The sequence below is a fragment of the Haliotis asinina genome, chromosome 16, assembly GCF_037392515.1.
Source record: "Haliotis asinina isolate JCU_RB_2024 chromosome 16, JCU_Hal_asi_v2, whole genome shotgun sequence".
NCBI classification, from domain to species: Eukaryota; Metazoa; Mollusca; class Gastropoda; order Lepetellida; family Haliotidae; genus Haliotis; species Haliotis asinina.
Genome location: NC_090295.1, coordinates 5219175 through 5239669, shown reverse-complemented (window position 1 = coordinate 5239669; position 20495 = coordinate 5219175). Strand labels below are relative to the sequence as shown.

The 20495-nt window shown below is 42.5% G+C and overlaps 1 protein-coding gene across 5 annotated transcripts in view; it reads right to left on the bottom strand.

Annotated features, from left to right (window-relative positions):
• The window catches only part of LOC137268888 (transmembrane protein 163a-like), a 39990-nt gene extending 20679 nt beyond the window's left edge, over positions 1-19311 (bottom strand). The window contains exon 1 of one of the 5 annotated variants that reach the window (XM_067803481.1): positions 19173-19311. In XM_067803481.1, coding sequence (XP_067659582.1) covers positions 19173-19286 — 114 coding nt within the window. In that variant the 5' untranslated portion in view covers positions 19287-19311. Of the gene's footprint in view, positions 1-1016; positions 1096-3602; positions 3708-9961; positions 10033-18113; positions 18345-19172 lie in introns of those variants that run through there. The other 4 variants (XM_067803485.1, XM_067803487.1, XM_067803483.1 and 1 more) reach the window with 4 other exon arrangements.
• Positions 19312-20495: the final 1184 nt, after the last annotated feature.

Sequence of the window (20495 nt, the reverse complement as noted above, 5' to 3'; positions counted from 1 at the left end):
AGACGGTGTTTGTGTGAAGAGCGGCAGCGCTCGACCAATCGTCGCTGAGCAAACGTTATGTTTTCGAATGGATTAACGTTTACTTTGGACTTTCTGGGCAGGCGATGCAGCACTGGCTGTAGTAATGGCAGTAATATATCACGTTCATGATCAGAACATAACAAAAGAGATAGACTGTTTGAATGTCACAGCTGAGTGACTGGTCGATACATGCAAGATGAGTGATGGAGGTCTTCTCACACCGTGCCACTTGTCTTGCAGCTGTCTGTACTCATACACCGGAGCTGTTTGCTTCTGCTTCTCAAGGTCTATACAAGATCTTCCTGCTTCAACTATTGCTACTACAAAAGACCCATCCTGTACAGTTATTGCTACTACAGCAGATCCTTCTGCTATAACTATTGCTACAACAACATATCCTTCTGCTACAACTATTTCTACTACACTAGACCCATCTGCTACAATTATTGCTACTACAATAGACCCATCTTGTACAACTATTGCTACTACAACAGATCCTTCTGCTACAACTATTGCTACTACAATAGACCCATCTTGTACAACTATTGCTACTACAACAGATCCTTCTGCTACAACTATTGCTACTACAACAGATCATTCTGCCACCACTATTGCTGCCACTGCAGATCATTCTGTTACAACTATTGCTACTACAACAGATCATTCTGCCACCACTATTGCTGCCACTGCAGATCATTCTGTTACAACTATTGCTACTACAACAGATCATTCTGCCACCACTATTGCTGCCACTGCAGATCATTCTGTTACAACTATTGCTACTACAACAGATCATTCTGCCACCACTATTGCTGCCACTGCAGATCATTCTGCTACAACTATTGTTACTATTGCAGATCGCCAGCTACAAGCGTCCAAGCTGACTCAGCTCCAGCTACTTCTGCAACTGCTACTTCAACTACGATAGCTCCAGGAAACACACATCCTTCAGCACATTGCAGAAATTATGAAGAAAAGTAATAACTTAGACTGACCATTTCGACTCCTCAGTTTGGACGGCCGATGGCACTGGCTGACAGGGACCCGTATGATGACAGCAACTTAGTGACTTCTGAAATGATTCCCGTGTCCACAGGTGCCGGGCAGTTACTGTTAAATTGTGCTAAAATATGTTTCATTAAGTTGCATTTATTCCGCGTCAAGCCTATTTGTACGTTATATTCTGTCATCGTGTGCTTAGAGAATGTATATATGCGGACAAATAAGCATTATGTTGATAGATAGTTTTTACTTACTCTATGCACATTGAATATTGGCACATATCTACGTTAACAGCGGGTTTGGTGCCGTATTTAGTACAATATTTCTGTCCTTGTTTCCAAATATTATAGTGGACTGCAATATTTCTGCTGAGTCAAGCGTGGTCGAGGGTATTACTCATGATATCACCCATTAGTGAGTTGTTGATCTGCTTTTGAATAAACGTTCGTCTTTCTGTGAAAATTAAGAAGTAGGTGATAGTTAGAAACCTCAGATGTTTCCTTGCAATGCTGCTTATTGTCGCACTTAACAACATTCCACGACAGAATATAAAGAGCAAAATCAAAACCCTATTAGAGCCTCGAATGTTGTGACCAAGATTACTCGAGGCTTTACTATAGTCTGTCTCACAGTCCCTGAACCACTACATTTGTCACACTATTATTTTCCCTACAGCCTAGCCCTCTCTGCAGTGCTAAGACTCTACACAAAACAAGTCTATATTGCCCCAGGATCTGAATCTGTGGTCAGCCTCAGGGTCCTTTTCAATTTAAATAGCTTTGATTGGTACAATCAAAATGACAGATTCAGAGACTATTAGTTTAACTTTATTACTAAATAGTTTTACTTGGGTTTTACAATTACGCAGCTTTACAGAGGCCTTCAAACTAGTAGCCAAGACTAGTAACTCCACTCGTTAAACCATTTCACCGGTCTGTTTAGTCTTCTCTTACCACCATGCAGGTCACCAGTCTATTTGGTCTCCCCTTACAACCATGCAGGTCACAGTCTATTTAGTCTTTTCTTACCACCATGCAGGTCACCAGTCTATTTAGTCTTCTCTTACCACCATGCAGGTCACCAGTCTATTTAGTCTCCTCTTACAACCATGCAAGTCACCAGTCTATTTAGTCTCCTCTTACAACCATGTAGGTCACCAGTCTATTTAGTCTCCCCTTACAACCATGCAAGTCACTAGTCTCTTTAGTCTTGTTTTACAACCATGCAGGTCACCAGTCTCTTTAGTCTTCTCTTACAACCATGCACATCACCAGTCTCTTTAGTCTTCTCTTACAACCATGGAAGTCTCCAGTCTACTTATTCTCCTCTTACAACATGCAAGTCTCCAGTCTATTTATTCTCCTGTCACAACCATGCACGTCACCAGTCTATTTTATCTCTTCTTGTCACTGAGGGTACAAAGTAGTACAAAGCAGAAGGGAAGGGATGTAACGAAGTGAACTCACTATTTCCAGGATGAATTCCAGAAAGTTTTGCCCCTGTAAAACTAGACACGTATTACTTGTCAGTATATTTACTCACAAAGATATACACCTCGAAAATAGAAGCCATGTTTTGCGAGCTAGAGTCTGAATTTGTACCGCTAGCTTACTGAATTTCCTGATTTTCATATCATGTATGCAACCAACAGACACTAATACCATGAATCGGTGACACCTGTTTGCGTACTAATCGCCATTCTTTCCGAGACACGGTCATAATGGGTTTACTTGCATTTATGCATCACAAACAGCCATAGCTATGACTTACCCCGCACGGAATATAGCTAGATTCTGTAGACTTTGGTTGATGTATGTGTAGAATATAATGTTCAGTGTTTAAATGGCATTACAAGTTATTATATATAATTTTGAAATTATTTCTTTACATTATGGTTAACGACATTAAACTTTACATATCTTAACTCAAATTAAAATGTCTCTTGCACGACCCGGGGAATAAAAAGGTAGTTTCTTCCATGCCCAATTGTTTGCATGTGATTTACCAATGGATGAGTACCTAAATAAGTGAATGACTGAGTGAGTGAGTGAGTTTAGCATTTCGCCGCACTCAGCAATATTCCAGCTATATGGAGGCCGTCTGTAAATAATCGAGTCTGGGCCAGACAATCCATTGATCAACAGCATGAGCCTCGATATGCACAATATTGGGAACCGATGACATGTATCAACCCCGTCAGCGCCTAACCACCTGATCCCGTTAGTTACCTCTTACGACAAGCCTTATATGGCAAGCATGGGTTGCTGAAGGTCTGTTCTACCCCTTACCTTAAGAATGCGTGAGTGAGTATGTTTTCCACAAGACAATGACGTAGACTTCTCAGGAAGTTTACGGACGCTGGAGTAGCCTAGTGGTTAAAGCGTTCAAGACCAAGGTTCGATTCCCCGCATTAGTACAATTAATGTGTGAAGTTCATTTCTGTAGTCCTTCGTCGTGATATTTCATGAATATCGCTAAAAGCGGCGTAAAATGAAACCTTCTCACTCATGAAGTGAACTGCCTGATGGTGACCCTTCATCAGTGATGTGGGGCCATGGTAATGCTACACACCAACTGACCTCGCCGCTGTTGTCATCACACATTGCCTATGGCCAGTCCATGAATACATCCATGACACTGAAAACCACACGTCTATGAATCTCCATATCAGTACTTCCGAAGCTGCGGCTGATGTCATATTTTACAGCAGTGCTGTACATGTATTTGCGTATCGCCATAACGTCCACAAGATTTATTTCAGAAAGTCGACAGGAAACTATACACAAATGTGAAGGTATTTTGCTTTAATTTAAATGGCTGCCTTTTGACGTTTGATGCGTGTGTCCCAGATGAACATGACAAATATCAACATGTGCATCTGTGTATTGTCAATGAAATTACTGAAATAAAATTATTGCCTCACAATTATAATAGGAAACAGTTTTAAAGTGAAACAGATGGCAGAACTTGTCACTATAATGAAGGATGGGAAGTCGGGTTAGCGTTGTGGTTAAAGCGTCTGACTGTCTATCTGATGAGCGAGTTCGATTCTACGTATGAGGAAAGTAAGGTCTATTAAGATCCCGGTCGTCACATTGATGGAGAGTTGCTAACAGCGGCGTAAAATCCAATTCAATCACAGACGAAATCCCAAGCAGCGCTGACCGTCGACGTTTTAAAGGTCAAACTGAGCAACAATGGATCATGACCCTATGAATACTGCGCTGAAACCATGGATCATCACCCTGTGAATACTGCACTGAAACCATGGATCATGACCCTGTGAATACTGCGCTGAAACCATGGATCATGACCCTATGAATACTGCGCTGAAACCATGGATCATGACCCTATGAATACTGCACTGAAACCATGGATCATGACCCTATGAATACTGCACTGAAACAATGGATCACGACCCTGTGAATACTGCGCTGAAACAATGGATCATGACATTGTGAATACTGCGCTGAAACCATGGACCACGACCCTGTGAATACTGCACTGAAACAATGGATCACGACATTGTGAATACTGCGCTGAAACCATGGATCACGACCCTGTGAATACTGCCCTGAAACCATGGATCACGACCCTGTGAATACTGCGCTGAAACCATGGATCATGACGCTGTGAATACTGCACTGAAACCATGGATCACGACCCTGTGAATACTGTGCTGAAACCATGGATCATGACCCTATGAATACTGCACTGAAACCATGGATCATGCCCCTATGAATACTGCGCTGAAACCATGGATCATGACCCTATGAATACTGCGCTGAAACCATGGATCATGACCCTGTGAATACTGCGCTGAAACCATGGATCACGACCCTGTGAATACTGCACTGAAACAATGGATCATGACATTGTGAATACTGCACTGAAACCATGGATCACGACCCTATGAATACTGCGCTGAAACCATGGATCATGGCCCTGTGAATACTGCGCTGAAACCATGGATCACGACCCTGTGAATACTGCGCTGAAACCATGGATCACGACCCTGTGAATACTGCGCTGAAACAATGGATCATGACATTGTGAATACTGCACTGAAACCATGGATCACGACCCTGTGAATACTGCGCTGAAACCATGGATCATACCCCTGTGAATACTGCACTGAAACCATGGATCATGACCCTATGAATACTGCGCTGAAACCATGGATCATGACCCTGTGAATACTACGCTGAAACCATGGATCACGACCCTGTGAATACTGCGCTGAAACAATGGATCATGACATTGTGAATACTGCGCTGAAACCATGGATCACGACCCTGTGAATACTGCACTGAAACCATGGATCACGACCCTGTGAATACTGCCCTGAAACAATGGATCATGACATTGTGAATACTGCGCTGAAACCATGGATCACGACCCTGTGAATACTGCACTGAAACCATGGATCACGACCCTGTGAATACTGCACTGAAACCATGGATCATGACCCTATGAATACTGCACTGAAACCATGGATCATGACCCTGTGAATACTGCGCTGAAACCATGGATCATGACCCTATGAATGCTGCGCTGAAACCATGGATCATGACCCTGTGAATACTGCACTGAAACCATGGATCACGACCCTGTGAATACTGCGCTGAAACAATGGATCACGACCCTGTGAATACTGCGCTGAAACAATGGATCACGACCCTTTGAATACTGCACTGAAACCATGGATCACGACCCTGTGAATACTGCGCTGAAACAATGGATCATGACATTGTGAATACTGCACTGAAACCATGGATCACGACCCTGTGAATACTGCACTGAAACCATGGATCACGACCCTGTGAATACTGCACTGAAACCATGGATCACGACCCTGTGAATACTGCCCTGAAACCATGGATCACGACCCTGTGAATACTGCACTGAAACCATGGATCACGACCCTGTGAATACTGCCCTGAAACCATGGATCACGACCCTGTGAATACTGCACTGAAACCATGGATCACGACCCTGTGAATACTGCGCTGAAACCGTGGATCATGACCCTATGAATGCTGCGCTGAAACCATGGATCGTGACCCTGTGAATACTGCACTGAAACCATGGATCACGACCCTGTGAATACTGCGCTGAAACAATGGATCACGACCCTGTGAATACTGCGCTGAAACAATGGATCACGACCCTTTGAATACTGCACTGAAACCATGGATCACGACCCTGTGAATACTGCGCTGAAACAATGGATCATGACATTGTGAATACTGCACTGAAACCATGGATCACGACCCTGTGAATACTGCACTGAAACCATGGATCACGACCCTGTGAATACTGCACTGAAACCATGGATCACGACCCTGTGAATACTGCCCTGAAACCATGGATCACGACCCTGTGAATACTGCACTGAAACCATGGATCACGACCCTGTGAATACTGCCCTGAAACCGTGGATCATGACGCTGTGAATGCTACACTGAAACCAAGGATCATAACCATCGTATTACTGGGTTAGAACCATGGATCATAATCATGTTAACACTAGTCAGTTTTCACATGACACATTGTATTGGTATCCAGAATTGGCATATCATGGTTAGCAAACCCGAGACAGGGCAACCAGGAACAGGGCAACGTCAAGATGACCACGCGTGATGACGCCATGGTAAGGCCTATACCCGCGTACTTTAGGTTTGCACAGTAGATTGCAGCAGTGACGAATACGACAGCCTTGGGGTGACGTAGCGCAGGCGTCCCTTGTAACCGTGGAATGTCCTTGGTCCATGAACATAAACGTCAAAGACAGCGCAGCAGATCCGTGGAAAGCCAGGAGTGTTGTTTACAGAAGAAAGCATTCCATATTGATGGTTATCGGGTTATGATAGGCATCAGGCCACATTCAGGAAGTGTAGCCAGGGAGACACGACGTGACAATACAATAGTGAACGCCTGGACAATTGAATCATCAGCGGAAGACATACGCTGCTGAGAATGCATGGTATCGGTCGTTCAACTCAAAACTGTTCATGACAATATCTGCTTAACGTTTCCGTGTTTATCACCGGTTATTGTGGTCCAGTGGCACTTCATCTGTTGTGCTATGATGTAGTTGATATCGTGTATTATACCAATATCAGATATACATCACATCGGAACACCATGTCCTGCATCGTTTATAGCAGTTGACTGTTGATCACACTTCCAGTTGATATTTAGCCGGCTGTGAATATTTTATGTCTGTTTCTATTACCTGTGCTTGGATACAAGAAAATGCCATTATCATGTTTGTGTCTTAGTTCGCTACCCAGAGGTCAGACGCATCGAGATAGACGCTAGACGCTAGTTTGCTACACAATAATTCAGCATGATTGTCCGTATGCTCTTGCAGTGATTAGATACACAAGTTACTGATGCTTGTATTCAATATTCTACTATCCTTAACGATGTCACAAATGATATGATTATACACATTGTTAACAGGTGGCGCCAGTGCATTCTTGATTCTTGCAAATGTGTTTTGTTCAGTTATAAGTGACCTCGGCATTACATATTTGTTATTTCTTTTTTACCTCTCTTCATTTTGAACAAAGGATCGTGTATGTAAATGAGCTTATTCATCGTATGAAAACATCGCAAACAAGCTCCAACGTTTACTTTTCCACACTGACGTAAAATATATTTCATGACGTGAAAAAGAAGCTGAAAAGTAAGAAAAAGGTAAACATCAGCACAACCTTGCCACAAAAGACGTTTTGTTTCATAAGGCAGAAATATACAGAAAGTGTTAAGTTAATAGATGAAATACGCCTATTAAACGATGATCTTAAGAATACAAGCACAAGCAAAAGTCATTGTTTAATCATAACATCTAAAGCACAATGGACAGAAAAAGGAAAATAAGTTGCATTGGTTCTTCCTAGGACTTCAGTCAAGAAACTTCCTCCATAAATAACGTAATCATCAATTGTAGAAATGCCTAGGAAACAGGTTGACAATGAGAAAGAGGCCCAGGGAAAAGGGTGCATTAACTTATGCTGAAGTTCTAACCGGTTGGAAATGTCGAACAATGAGTCCGGGCCCGGGTGGATTACTGCCGAGTTTCTGAAATCATTTGGAATGACCTAGCAATGTCCACCCTTACACCCCCATGTGAATGATAAATTGTCGGTAACTCTTCGGGTAAATACAGGATGGACATCGATCTGCGCAATTGGGAACCGATGACACGTGTCAACCAAGTCATCGCACCTGACCATTCGATCCTGTTTATTAGATGGGTATGCTTATTAAGCACGTTCACAAAGATTTTATGTTCCCTTAAGTATATTGGCTAATGTATGATATAATTGAATGCACCGACACATGATACACAATTAGACGACCTCTAATATTCGTTGATTTTAGTTTGCCACAGCTGTGTGGGTCATTATTCATAAATCATTCAGTATATTTAATTTTTGACGAGTCTAAAGGTGATTTATTAATAACTCAGTCCCTAGTTTTGATACATGGATTTGGCTTCAAAGCTTTAATATTTCAAGAGGTTGTCATCAGGGTGACCTACTCTCTCCTTATCTGTCATACTATATGCTCAGTCATTAGAAATTTAGGAATAAACATCGATAACATGGAATACGTCTGAACGCAGTTTGCAAATTATGCAACGTTACACTTTAGATGGGTTCCAAACGAAGTTTATAGACAGTTTTGCAAGTGGTAAAGGGTTTTTTTGACAAATTTTCCCCAATTTCTATTTTTGCAAAACTGTAATTATATGGAATGGCTAAAACAGCGTGGCTGTGTCTTAAATGGAAACTGAAACTGAATGGACCAGAGCTGGTTTGAACTATTTAATGTTTACTCGCCCTAGATTAGATGATAGATCTTAACTCAAAATGTGAGACCATCTGTTCTGTCCTATCCCATCAACCTTTTAGCTCTTGGCAGAAACACTATTCTATGCTACAACCAAAAAGTATGGGAACACCTTAAAATTTGATAGTTACTTAATAGACTGTATAGACTTAAACTTGGTTAGGTCATTTATGCCCTAAGGTAAATGCAACTTTTTGTGTGCTGACTGTACTGTCAGCTTTTAAAACTTCTTCAGATAAAAACCATTGAAGACTTGCACAGTGAGTGATTTAGATCCATGTAGGTGATTAAGCCAGATTAAATATACCAACTAACAGACCAACTAATGTACACTAAAAAGATGGAGACATCAATGTTGCTCAAATCTAGCAGTCCCTGAAGTTGCAGTGATAAGGGCATTTTACAGCCTTTTTCTGTGAATCTAAAGAAATTTGGTTCTGCAATGACGTTTGAATTTGACTGCTAAACTCCAGTGAATGTCATTATGCCACTTATACGAAATACCTACTGGAGGTAGTCTAAACACTTTGAAAGCATCAACATTCGTTTAAAACCCAAACATATCTGGTATAATATAAATATCCAAATTAGAAATGTAATAATCTATGACCCAAATTGGAGCGAAATATAGAAGCTATAGTATAAACAGACCAAGAAAACCGTCACGTTATTTAAACTTTCTGAATATATAAGAATTAAAAATACAGTCACTAATTCTACTCATCTCTAAAAGATGAGTTTGAACTGTTTTGGAGAGGTATTATTACCTTACAACATTACATTACCGCCTAACTTCGTGTCTTAGCCCTTTCTAAAACACGGGAACATGCTGTATAACTGACTTGAGGATATCGCAAAACGCGACGTAAAACCATACCTACGCCAATACGGCATACTCACTCACTCTCACTCTCTCACTCACTCTCACACTTACTCTCACACTCACACTCACCCTCACACTCACACTCACACTCACACTCACACTCACACTCACACTCTCACTCTCACTCTCACTATCACACTCACTCTCTCACTCACTCTCACCCACATTCACGCGTTTGTGAAGTGTTCCTACCTTTAACAATTTGTTCGATGCATTGGCCAAGTGCAATCCGTTGATATACCAACACTAGCTAGTCACAAACTGCAGTGTGTACTTAACCCGAACTATATTAACTGCTAATATGTTCTATGTATGAATGCGCATACAGATACAATTTATGTCAGTATTAGTTGTGGGGAGGCAGATGGTTGTTTTTGCTGCATGTTGTGTATACAATAGGAAACAACGACAATGCGGTTATATTAAAATCTCAGCAGGGTCTACTTTTCAATAACAATATTTTCGCTGACATGTCATTGAGGACTATATAACTTATCTGGACATATGCGTACACGTGATCTCATTGAATATATTGAAAAAAAGCCTTAACATGTCTGTTGCTTTGCAAAGACCGATTTACAAAGCAGTTTTGATTTGCATTCATCTTTATACACATGTACTCCATTGAAGGTGACAGAAATAGTAGGTGAGTTGAACTCTATAAACACTAAACCCGACAAACTAGTGGTTGATATGATGGTGCACTCCCCTCATTATTCCGACAGAGTTGACCTGGTCACCGACCATACAACCACCTCCAAGAGTCGTTACAGCAACTGCAGGGAGGCTGTGCGTATGCTCCGGTTGAATGTTCACATGGCCCAGTGGATAGAGAGTCTGCCTGGAAACGGTTCGATCCCCAAACATCATGACAAGTCACTCATTCAATGAATGAAAGTGGTGTTTCAGCTCGGAGGTTAAAACCCATGGTTACAGCGGATTAGATCACTAAGAAATGCTAGTAATTTTCAAGCTGCCAGACTTTTAACTGACAGACTGCCACGACACACAATTCCTAACAAGACTTTAACAGAGATGGCTGCAAGGCGATACAGAAAACGAAATGCAGTGTACATGTATTGGATTATGGGTTCTAGATTGGACTACACATACCTAAGCCGGTTTGGACAGAGTTTTTAGAGTTATTATTGCTTGTTGGGATCGGAAAGCCGTGCCGGAATAAGGGAGAGACAGGTACCGGATTAGACACACTATTAATGATAATACAGAGATAGCTGTCAAAACCGGCTAGTTGCCAACGCCGGCACAAGATCTCAGTCCCATTCGCGGCTTCTACATAATCAGCTCTACAATCCGGCACATTATCTAAACCTGATTATTTCCTCAGTCTCAGTGAATGGAGTTTTAGTCAGTTTCCATTGTATCGTTGTAAAATACGCGAACAAAATTTTACTCAGGTTTTCACAGTGTGTCGGTGTTGGCAGCTTTCCTTCTGTCAACCAGGAAAATGGAATGTGGACAGTTTGTACCTCCCGACCACGGCATTCATATTATTCAGGTGGGTTCATCACTGGCACCTGTTTCAAGTATGATTGTGTAACCATATTCTTCATATCATCGACCACTGGTTTCAATCCTCCATTTTCAATATCACTGGTCACATTGTTGAAGTGACACCTGTCTCATGTATGATTGTGTACCTTAGTCTTCATGCCGTCGACCACGGGTTTCAATGCCGCATTCCGAATATCACTTGTCACATTGCTGAAGTGCAAACGAAATTCAAATTATCTCCACTTCTAAAGGATATCTGCACTTTGTAATGCATCGCAAAAACTGAATTGAAACAAACTTTATGGTTGATATTGAAACCACTATTTATAACATCTGCTGCTGATCACATTGTCTCTCCACAGATCCCAGTATATAGATGGGTTTATCATAAGTATGCTACTGACATTTGACCATAGTATGTTAGAACCTTATTCATAATAAACCCAGTATACAAATATATAAGTTTGTCAGTCAGTGTCCATCGGATTACTGTACAAAAGAGAAAATTATCAACGCCATCGATCGAGTTGACTGCACGCAATCTGGAGTTCTTTGATCAACGAGTGAGGGCTTTAAACAGCATAGACCATAGCGTTCGTAACACGGCGTACAGAATGATGTGGGTGTCCAGCACAAGGTGAGGAAAATTTGACCACTTTGAGATACTGTTAGCAGACCAAGGATCATACCGGTTCCGGCAAAAGACCCGTTGTGACCAATGTAGCATCTAAGGTCCTCAGATTCGTCCATAATTTAAAACAGTGTGTCTGATTACCTCACTCATGTTTCTCATCATCAAACACGGACTATGAGTGCAATACATATTGATTGTATACGGGGTGTAGTATGGGCATTGTTCATTGACGTCATACGGGGGTGGGCATTATGTATTGACGTTAAATGCAGTGGACATTGTGTATTGACGTTACACGGGGTGGACATTGTTTATTGGCATTATGTGAGTTGGAAAATTGTGTATTGACGTTGGAAGAGATGGACACTGTATACTGGTGCTAAACTGGGTGGACATTGTGTATTGACTTTAAACTGGATGAACACTGTGTATTGACGTTATAGTGAGTGGCCATTTCGTATTGACGTTAACCGGGGTGGACACTGTTTATTGGCGTTATACGGGGTGGACACTATGTACTGACTTTAAACGGGGTGGACATTGTTTATTGGAGTTATACGGTGTTGACATTATGTATTGATGTAAAAGGGGGTGGTCATGGTGTACTGACGTTATACGGGGTGGTCGTTGTGTAACAAACGAGTTTTACCATTCAGCTAAGGCCTCAAACATACATGACATCTTCTAATGAAAAGACATATATATTGCAGAAATGTCATGTGCTGTGAACACCTTTCACGCCATACTTCATAGTACAAAGCAGATGTTGTCAGCATCCACGAGAGTTTAATCAAACTGAATGACTGTGCAGGAGTAAGGATTACAATGTTTGCACAATACCTCAGTACTTACTCAGGCAGTCGGCACCTGCAGTGTAATGAAATACACACCGACAACGTGGCCCTAACTGTGCAGATATAGCATCTATTACCTTCAGCTCTCATGCAAGTTCTGATGGGGCGCTGACGATGGTGTGGATGTTGGTGTTGATAGTGGTACTGATGGTGGTGTTGACAGGAACGTTGATGTCGGAGTTGATGGTGGGATACTGGCAGTGCTACAGATGGTGGTACTGATGATGGTACTGGTAGTGGTACTGGTGGGATACTGATAGTGGTGCAACTGGTGGTACTGGCTAGATACTAATGTTGGTACTGGTGGGTTACTGATTCTGGTATAGATAGTGGTACTGGTGGGTGACTAATAGAGGTGCAAATGGCGGTACTGGTGGGTGACTGATAGAGGTACAGATGGTGGTACAGTTAGGATACTAATAGTGGTACAGATGGTGCTGCTGGTGGGATAGTGATGGAGGCACTGGTGGTGGTACTGGTGACTGATAGTGGTACTGGTGGTAGTACTGGTGGGTTCCTGATAGGAGGGTGGGATACTAATAGTGGTACTGATGGTAGTACTGGTGGGATACTGATAGTGGTGCAGATAGTGGTACTGGTGAGTTACTGATAGTGGCACTAATGGGATACTAATAGTGGTACAGATGGTGGTGCTGGTGGGATACTGATGGTGGTACAACTGGTGGAACTGGCTAGATGCTAATGGTGGCACTGGTGAGTTACAGATACTGGTATAGATAGTGGCACTTGTGGGTGACTGATAGTGGTACTGGTGGGATACTGATAGTTGTACAGATGGTGGTACTGATGATGGTACTGGTATAGGTACTGCTGGGATACTGATGTGATACAATTGGTGGCACTGGCTAGATACTAATGTTGGTACTGGTGGGTTACTCATTCGGGTACAGATAGTGGTACTTGTGGGTGACTGATAGTGGTACTGGTGGAATACTGATAGTGGCACAAATCGTAGTACTGATGATGGTACCGGTAGGATACTGGTGGTGGTACTGATGATGGTACCGGTAGGATACTGGTGTGGTACTGATGATGGTACCGGTAGGATACTGGTGGTGGTACTGATGATGGTACCGGTAGGATACTGGTGTGGTACTGATGATGGTACCGGTAGGATACTGGTGGTGGTACTGATGATGGTACCGGTAGGATACTGGTGTGGTACTGATGATGGTACCGGTAGGATACTGGTGTGGTACTGATGATGGTACCGGTAGGATACTGGTGGTGGTACAGATGATGGTACCGGTAGGATACTGGTGTGGTACTGATGATGGTACCGGTAGGATACTGGTGGTGGTACTGATGATGGTACCGGTAGGATACTGGTGTGGTACTGATGATGGTACCGGTAGGATACTGGTGTGGTACTGATGATGGTACCGGTAGGATACTGGTGTGGTACTGATGATGGTACCGGTAGGATACTGGTGGTGGTACTGATGATGGTACCGGTAGGATACTGGTGGTGGTACTGATGATGGTACCGGTAGGATACTGGTGGTGGTACTGATGATGGTACCGGTAGGATACTGGTGTGGTACTGATGATGGTACCGGTAGGATACTGGTGTGGTACTGATGATGGTACTGGTAGGATACTGGTGTGGTACTGATGATGGTACCGGTAGGATACTGGTGTGGTACTGATGATGGTACCGGTAGGATACTGGTGTGGTACAGATGATGGTACCGGTAGGATACTGGTGGTGGTACTGATGATGGTACCGGTAGGATACTGGTGTGGTACTGATGATGGTACCGGTAGGATACTGGTGTGGTACTGATGATGGTACCGGTAGGATACTGGTGTGGTACTGATGATGGTACCGGTAGGATACTGGTGGTGGTACTGATGATGGTACCGGTAGGATACTGGTGTGGTACTGATGATGGTACCGGTAGGATACTGGTGTGGTACTGATGATGGTACCGGTAGGATACTGGTGTGGTACTGATGATGGTACCGGTAGGATACTGGTGGTGGTACTGATGATGGTACCGGTAGGATACTGGTGTGGTACTGATGATGGTACCGGTAGGATACTGGTGTGGTACTGATGATGGTACCGGTAGGATACTGGTGTGGTACTGATGATGGTACCGGTAGGATACTGGTGGTGGTACTGATGATGGTACCGGTAGGATACTGGTGGTGGTACTGATAATGTACTTATATAGGTACTGTGGGATACTGGTGGTGGTACTGATAATGGTACTGGTATAGGTACTGTGGGATACTGATGGTGGTACAATTGGTGGTACTGGCTAGATACTAATGTTGGTACTGGTGGGTTACTTATTCTGGTATAGATAGTGGTAATTGTGGGTGACTGATAGTGGTACTGATGGTGGTACTGATAGTGGCACTGGTGGGATGCTGATGGTGGTACTGGTGATGGTACTGGTAGTGGTACTGGCGTGATACTGATAGTGGTACAGATGGTAGTACTGATGATGGTACTGGTTGGATACTGATGGTAGTACTGATGATGGTACTGGTAGGATACTGGTGTGGTACTGATGATGGTACCGGTAGGATACTGGTGTGGTACTGATGATGGTACCGGTAGGATACTGGTGTGGTACTGATGATGGTACCGGTAGGATACTGGTGTGGTACTGATGATGGTACCGGTAGGATACTGGTGGTGGTACTGATGATGGTACCGGTAGGATACTGGTGTGGTACTGATGATGGTACCGGTAGGATACTGGTGTGGTACTGATGATGGTACCGGTAGGATACTGGTGTGGTACTGATGATGGTACCGGTAGGATACTGGTGGTGGTACTGATGATGGTACCGGTAGGATACTGGTGGTGGTACTGATAATGTACTGATATAGGTACTGTGGGATACTGGTGGTGGTACTGATAATGGTACTGGTATAGGTACTGTGGGATACTGATGGTGGTACAATTGGTGGTACTGGCTAGATACTAATGTTGGTACTGGTGGGTTACTTATTCTGGTATAGATAGTGGTACTTGTGGGTGACTGATGGTGGTACAGATGGTGGTACTGATGATAGTACTGGTGGGATGCTGATGGTGGTACTGGTGATGGTACTGGTAGTGGTACTGGCGTGATACTGATAGTGGTACAGATGGTAGTACTGATGATGGTACTGGTTGGATACTGATGGTGGTACTGATGATAGTACTGGTTGGATACTGATGGTGGTACTGATGATGGTACTGGTTGGATACTGATGGTGGTACTGATGATAGTACTGGTAGGATACTGATGGTAGTACTGATGATGGTACTGGTTGGATACTGATGGTAGTACTGATGATAGTACTGGTTGGATACTGATGGTGGTACTGATGATAGTACTGGTAGGATACTGATGGTAGTATTGATGATGGTACTGGTTGGATACTGATGTTGGTACTGATAGCGGTACTGGTGGGGTACTAAGGTCTGATCCGCAGCTGTTCATTAGCTTATTCATTAGTTTCCACTCACCCATCAGTGTATCATTAGGCGTGTGCTATAATATTCTGCGTAAGATGGATTCACGTGAAATGTCTGGTTTCAGTGTCTATCTTAGGACTCATTGATGAACGCGAGAGCGCTTTAACAGCGAGAATCCACATTCTTTATGCATCCTTATTTAAAGGTCACATGCAACGTAAAACACAAGTTTGCAGATTCTGGTACCTCTCTGTATGCACTTACCGAAACAAATCATAAAAAATGCCAATTCAACCTATAAAGTTGAAAAAAACGCGATGAAAAAAAAGCCCGCGAAATCGGAGTTCAAACGTTTCACTAAATTCCCCCCAGCGCTGGGGTGAAAACTGGTTTCAACAGCTGTGCTGTGCTGCGCTGCGTCCATGACGCATGCGCAGTGAATAGGTTCGCGGAGCATGAAACAGCATGCATGCCCAGCGTCTGAGGTCGTGAGCAGTAGTCTAATCTTGGATGTGTACACAAACAAGTAATTAATCTACTCGTTACGTAAAACAACTTGCTAATTGTGGTAAGCAGTCTCTGTCACAGAGAAAGCTCAATGTCGGGTTTATTCACACCTATATGTCTGTCTGCCTGTCTGCTAAAGACAACATGCAATACACAGCTTCAGTCATTGACCACGTGCAATTTGAACTTAACACCTATCAGACTATACGACTTAAAGAAAATAAGTTGATTTATGACTCGTGCACCCGAGTCCCGTGTCTGCCACATTATGTAATTAGGCACGTGTGATACACATGACGTTTTTATGTCTGTGGGTTTCAAACAAACTACATTCATTTTTTTCGGATGACTGGATCTGACGGAAACTGGTGCAAACTCTTGTCAGTTTCAAGTCCTGCTTTGTACTTGGACGAATGACAGATTCCAGCCACGCAGTAGTTTACTATCTCTACTGACATGATTTTTTATTGGATCGAGCGCAAATTCAGAGAACATGTATTTTCCAAACCCAACATCTCTATATACATTCTTCATGGATAACGGCTTCTTTTCGTGTATATGATTTTGTTTGACAACAGTAAATGAATCCATACTGAAACGACGCATCAAGTACACAAAAAGAAGTTGTTATCCATAAAGAATCTTACTTTCTTGTGACTAAAATGCCCATCAAACAGATCATCTTTCTGTACACACAATGAACCCTCAGCATATCAGCAAATGAAACAGCCAATCGGAAGCCGTCGTTACACTTGAATGCATATCCACCCGCTATGACTGGGTTCGGTCTCCCGAGGGCTTCGTTTCGGGGGAAATAAGCTAAAGTACAAAATATTGCACTTTTGAACCGCGATTATACGCTTATAATTGTGTTTATTTGTTTTTTAAAAGCAGCAATGTATATTATATGTCACGAATAAGTGATAAATGTGTTTTAATTATGTTTGATTTTTTGGTTGCATGTGACCTTTAACTTAACAGTAAAAGGTATAGAAACCCATAAACGTTTCTAGATTGGAAACCACATTAAGACACGTAGATTAGTGTGCCTCGAAACGGAACTAAAACCATTGTTACCGCCGTGTCCTTGGTAGTTTCTGAGACAGCGCTGGACAGGACGTCATAGTAACCAGATTAATCACTCACTAACTAATGAAGAACTCTTTCGTTGTTTGAAGGAAGAATTCAATGGCTACATGAACCCCTACACCTGCAATTGCATCCAAGAGATAAACATGTTTTGAATAATTCAAGGATGGACTTTGTCTGTCAGCACATTGGTAGTCTCAGGTACATAGCCTGTCATTTGGGTGTTATTTGCAGGATGATGTCAAATAACACAAAAAAACACAACCTCATTAACACAAATAGGACTGATATTGGTCACTTACCGTATGCAGACAGCAGAGGTCATTCCAAGTTAACTAAACATAAAGCTACTCTCTGAAGATGCCCGGCGCCACTCATGCATCTACAGAATCAACTGTCCACATACATTCCTGTGAGTTGTTCACACTGTCCTACAGGACACAGTATCTTTGTTCAATGTTAGATCTACTGACTTCTGTGGTGATTCTATGTTAGAACATCCTTCCGTTTCACTGACATGCCTTCAGTGGTTTATTCGATTGGATACACATTGAATTGTCAGTACTTTCAGTGGAAAATATGTTCAAAGTTTAGAAAGAAATGTTGCAAAATACAGATATCTGAGAGTTTTAAGTTATAAACTTGTTATTTAGTATATTTTTAAGTTAATGTTAGAAGCATTAAATAAAAAGTCATATATAGCTTATAACGCATTTTAAAATATTTGAGTCTCTGGTCGTGAATATGTTCGCTTTATTACATCTACATCATATAAAAGGGTAAACGTTCTGTGAGAAGCTCCTTGTGACGCTTTGAACAATAGTCCTGTTACCTTACAGAGGGTACGCTTCGTGTGGGAGTGAAGCCTGGAGTAATTCGGATCTTTCATGTTAGCCACTGTACCGAAACCTGCCACCTTTCTATGATAGTGTGTGAATGAATAAATAGATCATTCTTCGTGATTTCAAAATTTACATATATCGCTAGCTATTTTTGACCAGTATATTTTGACAGAACTGGAATTTTCAGTGTTTTATATTTATCCTCAAGGAGTCCTGAAGTTAAGTACAGGAGGGAAATGCGTAAGGCTGTAACGATACATCGAACTATCGATGCATTGCAGTGGTTGAGTCTCCGGCAGCAACTGATCAATGGTAGAAATGAAAAACTGTCGATCTGTGAAATGACTGAAAAAGAGACAATTAAAGGAGAGAAACAACACTATTGCAGTAGTACTGCAGTGGTATTGCTATAGTCGGTCAAAATAGACTATCGCTGTCGCAATAGTTGTCTCCCCATTAACAGTCACAAGTTCGTGTTGTGTGTGTACTAGATTCTATAAAAAACTATAGATCATGTACCTCAGTTTTGAATATTTCTGCAGTGTGGTGGGTTGTTGAAAATGGCCTCTCACTTCTCCAGCAATCGCGCCGTTTACCGCTACATCTAACGATCCAACCGAAAACGCCAAACATACAATCTGTCGAACCTCAATATGATTTCGCGTACAGGTCTCGCATACAAGATATTGATTTCCACAAACCAGCTGTTTAACTCGCTATCTATACCCATGTTCATTAGTATCTACCATGTTTCTCTATCCCTCGCACAACACGGTAAGTGGTTTGTTATAATTGTGGCAGTGATACCCAACATAAACGTATCTTATTCCCTTTGTTATTAACGGTTTCTATTGCGATGCTATTGTCATGCCAATTTGTTTATCTAGAGTGATTCCCTTGACATATTTAATTACGGTTGCTTGATAAACGGGAATACTTGTACGTCATACTTTTTGGCGTTATCATATCAGATTTAGAGAGTCACGTTTCCATGAACCAAAAACACTTCAAGCCACGCCCACTAGCGGTCTGATGTTCCTGATTGGTTGAATCGGCCCGTAATGAAATGGGTTGCATTATTACACTAGACGGGGTCTCTAATTTAGTGTAAATGATGAAACGAGTAGTCTGTGAAGTTATTATCGCTGAGTTATCTATTGAAAAGAATTGTTACTGACGCTTGTGGAGAATAAACTATCGGTTTTCAGGTGATGTGAAACGGAGTTTTACTTCGTACTTATGTTAAGAATATGACGTCATTTGACGACATTCATGCGTGTGTATGTGCGCCCTGCCTATACTAGCCCAGACTTAAACTGGTTTTATAGTGAAGGTCTATTGAGATACATTTTCTCAGTTAAGCATGAATACCACCGAGACACTGACTCCTAGCCGGCCAGTCCTTGTTGTACTCATTAATGCCGAGAGCCAGATAGGGACCAACCAGAATCGTTTTTGGTATGACGCGGCTGGAGATCGTACCCGCGACCTTCCGCTCACGGGCTGATGTTCTAACCACCACACCGCGGAGACGACTGGTAGAGAGAGAGAGGGGGGGGGGGGGGGGAAGAGAGAGAGAGAGAGAGAGAGAGAGAGAGAAAGAGAGAGAGAGAGAGAGCGTGTGCCCGTGCTTCCGTCCATTAGGACGCACCCATCACCTTGTCCAGCCATATGACGTGCCCCCTTATCCGTCATGCATGCGTCCCCACAGGAATTCGGCAAGAAGTAACGCAAGCGTACACACACACGAAAGGATGTCACTATGGTAACTGCAGACATTTGGCAGGTGAATGCCACCTTATCCATAGCCACACTCAATCTGATCGTTGCAACATACCTTAT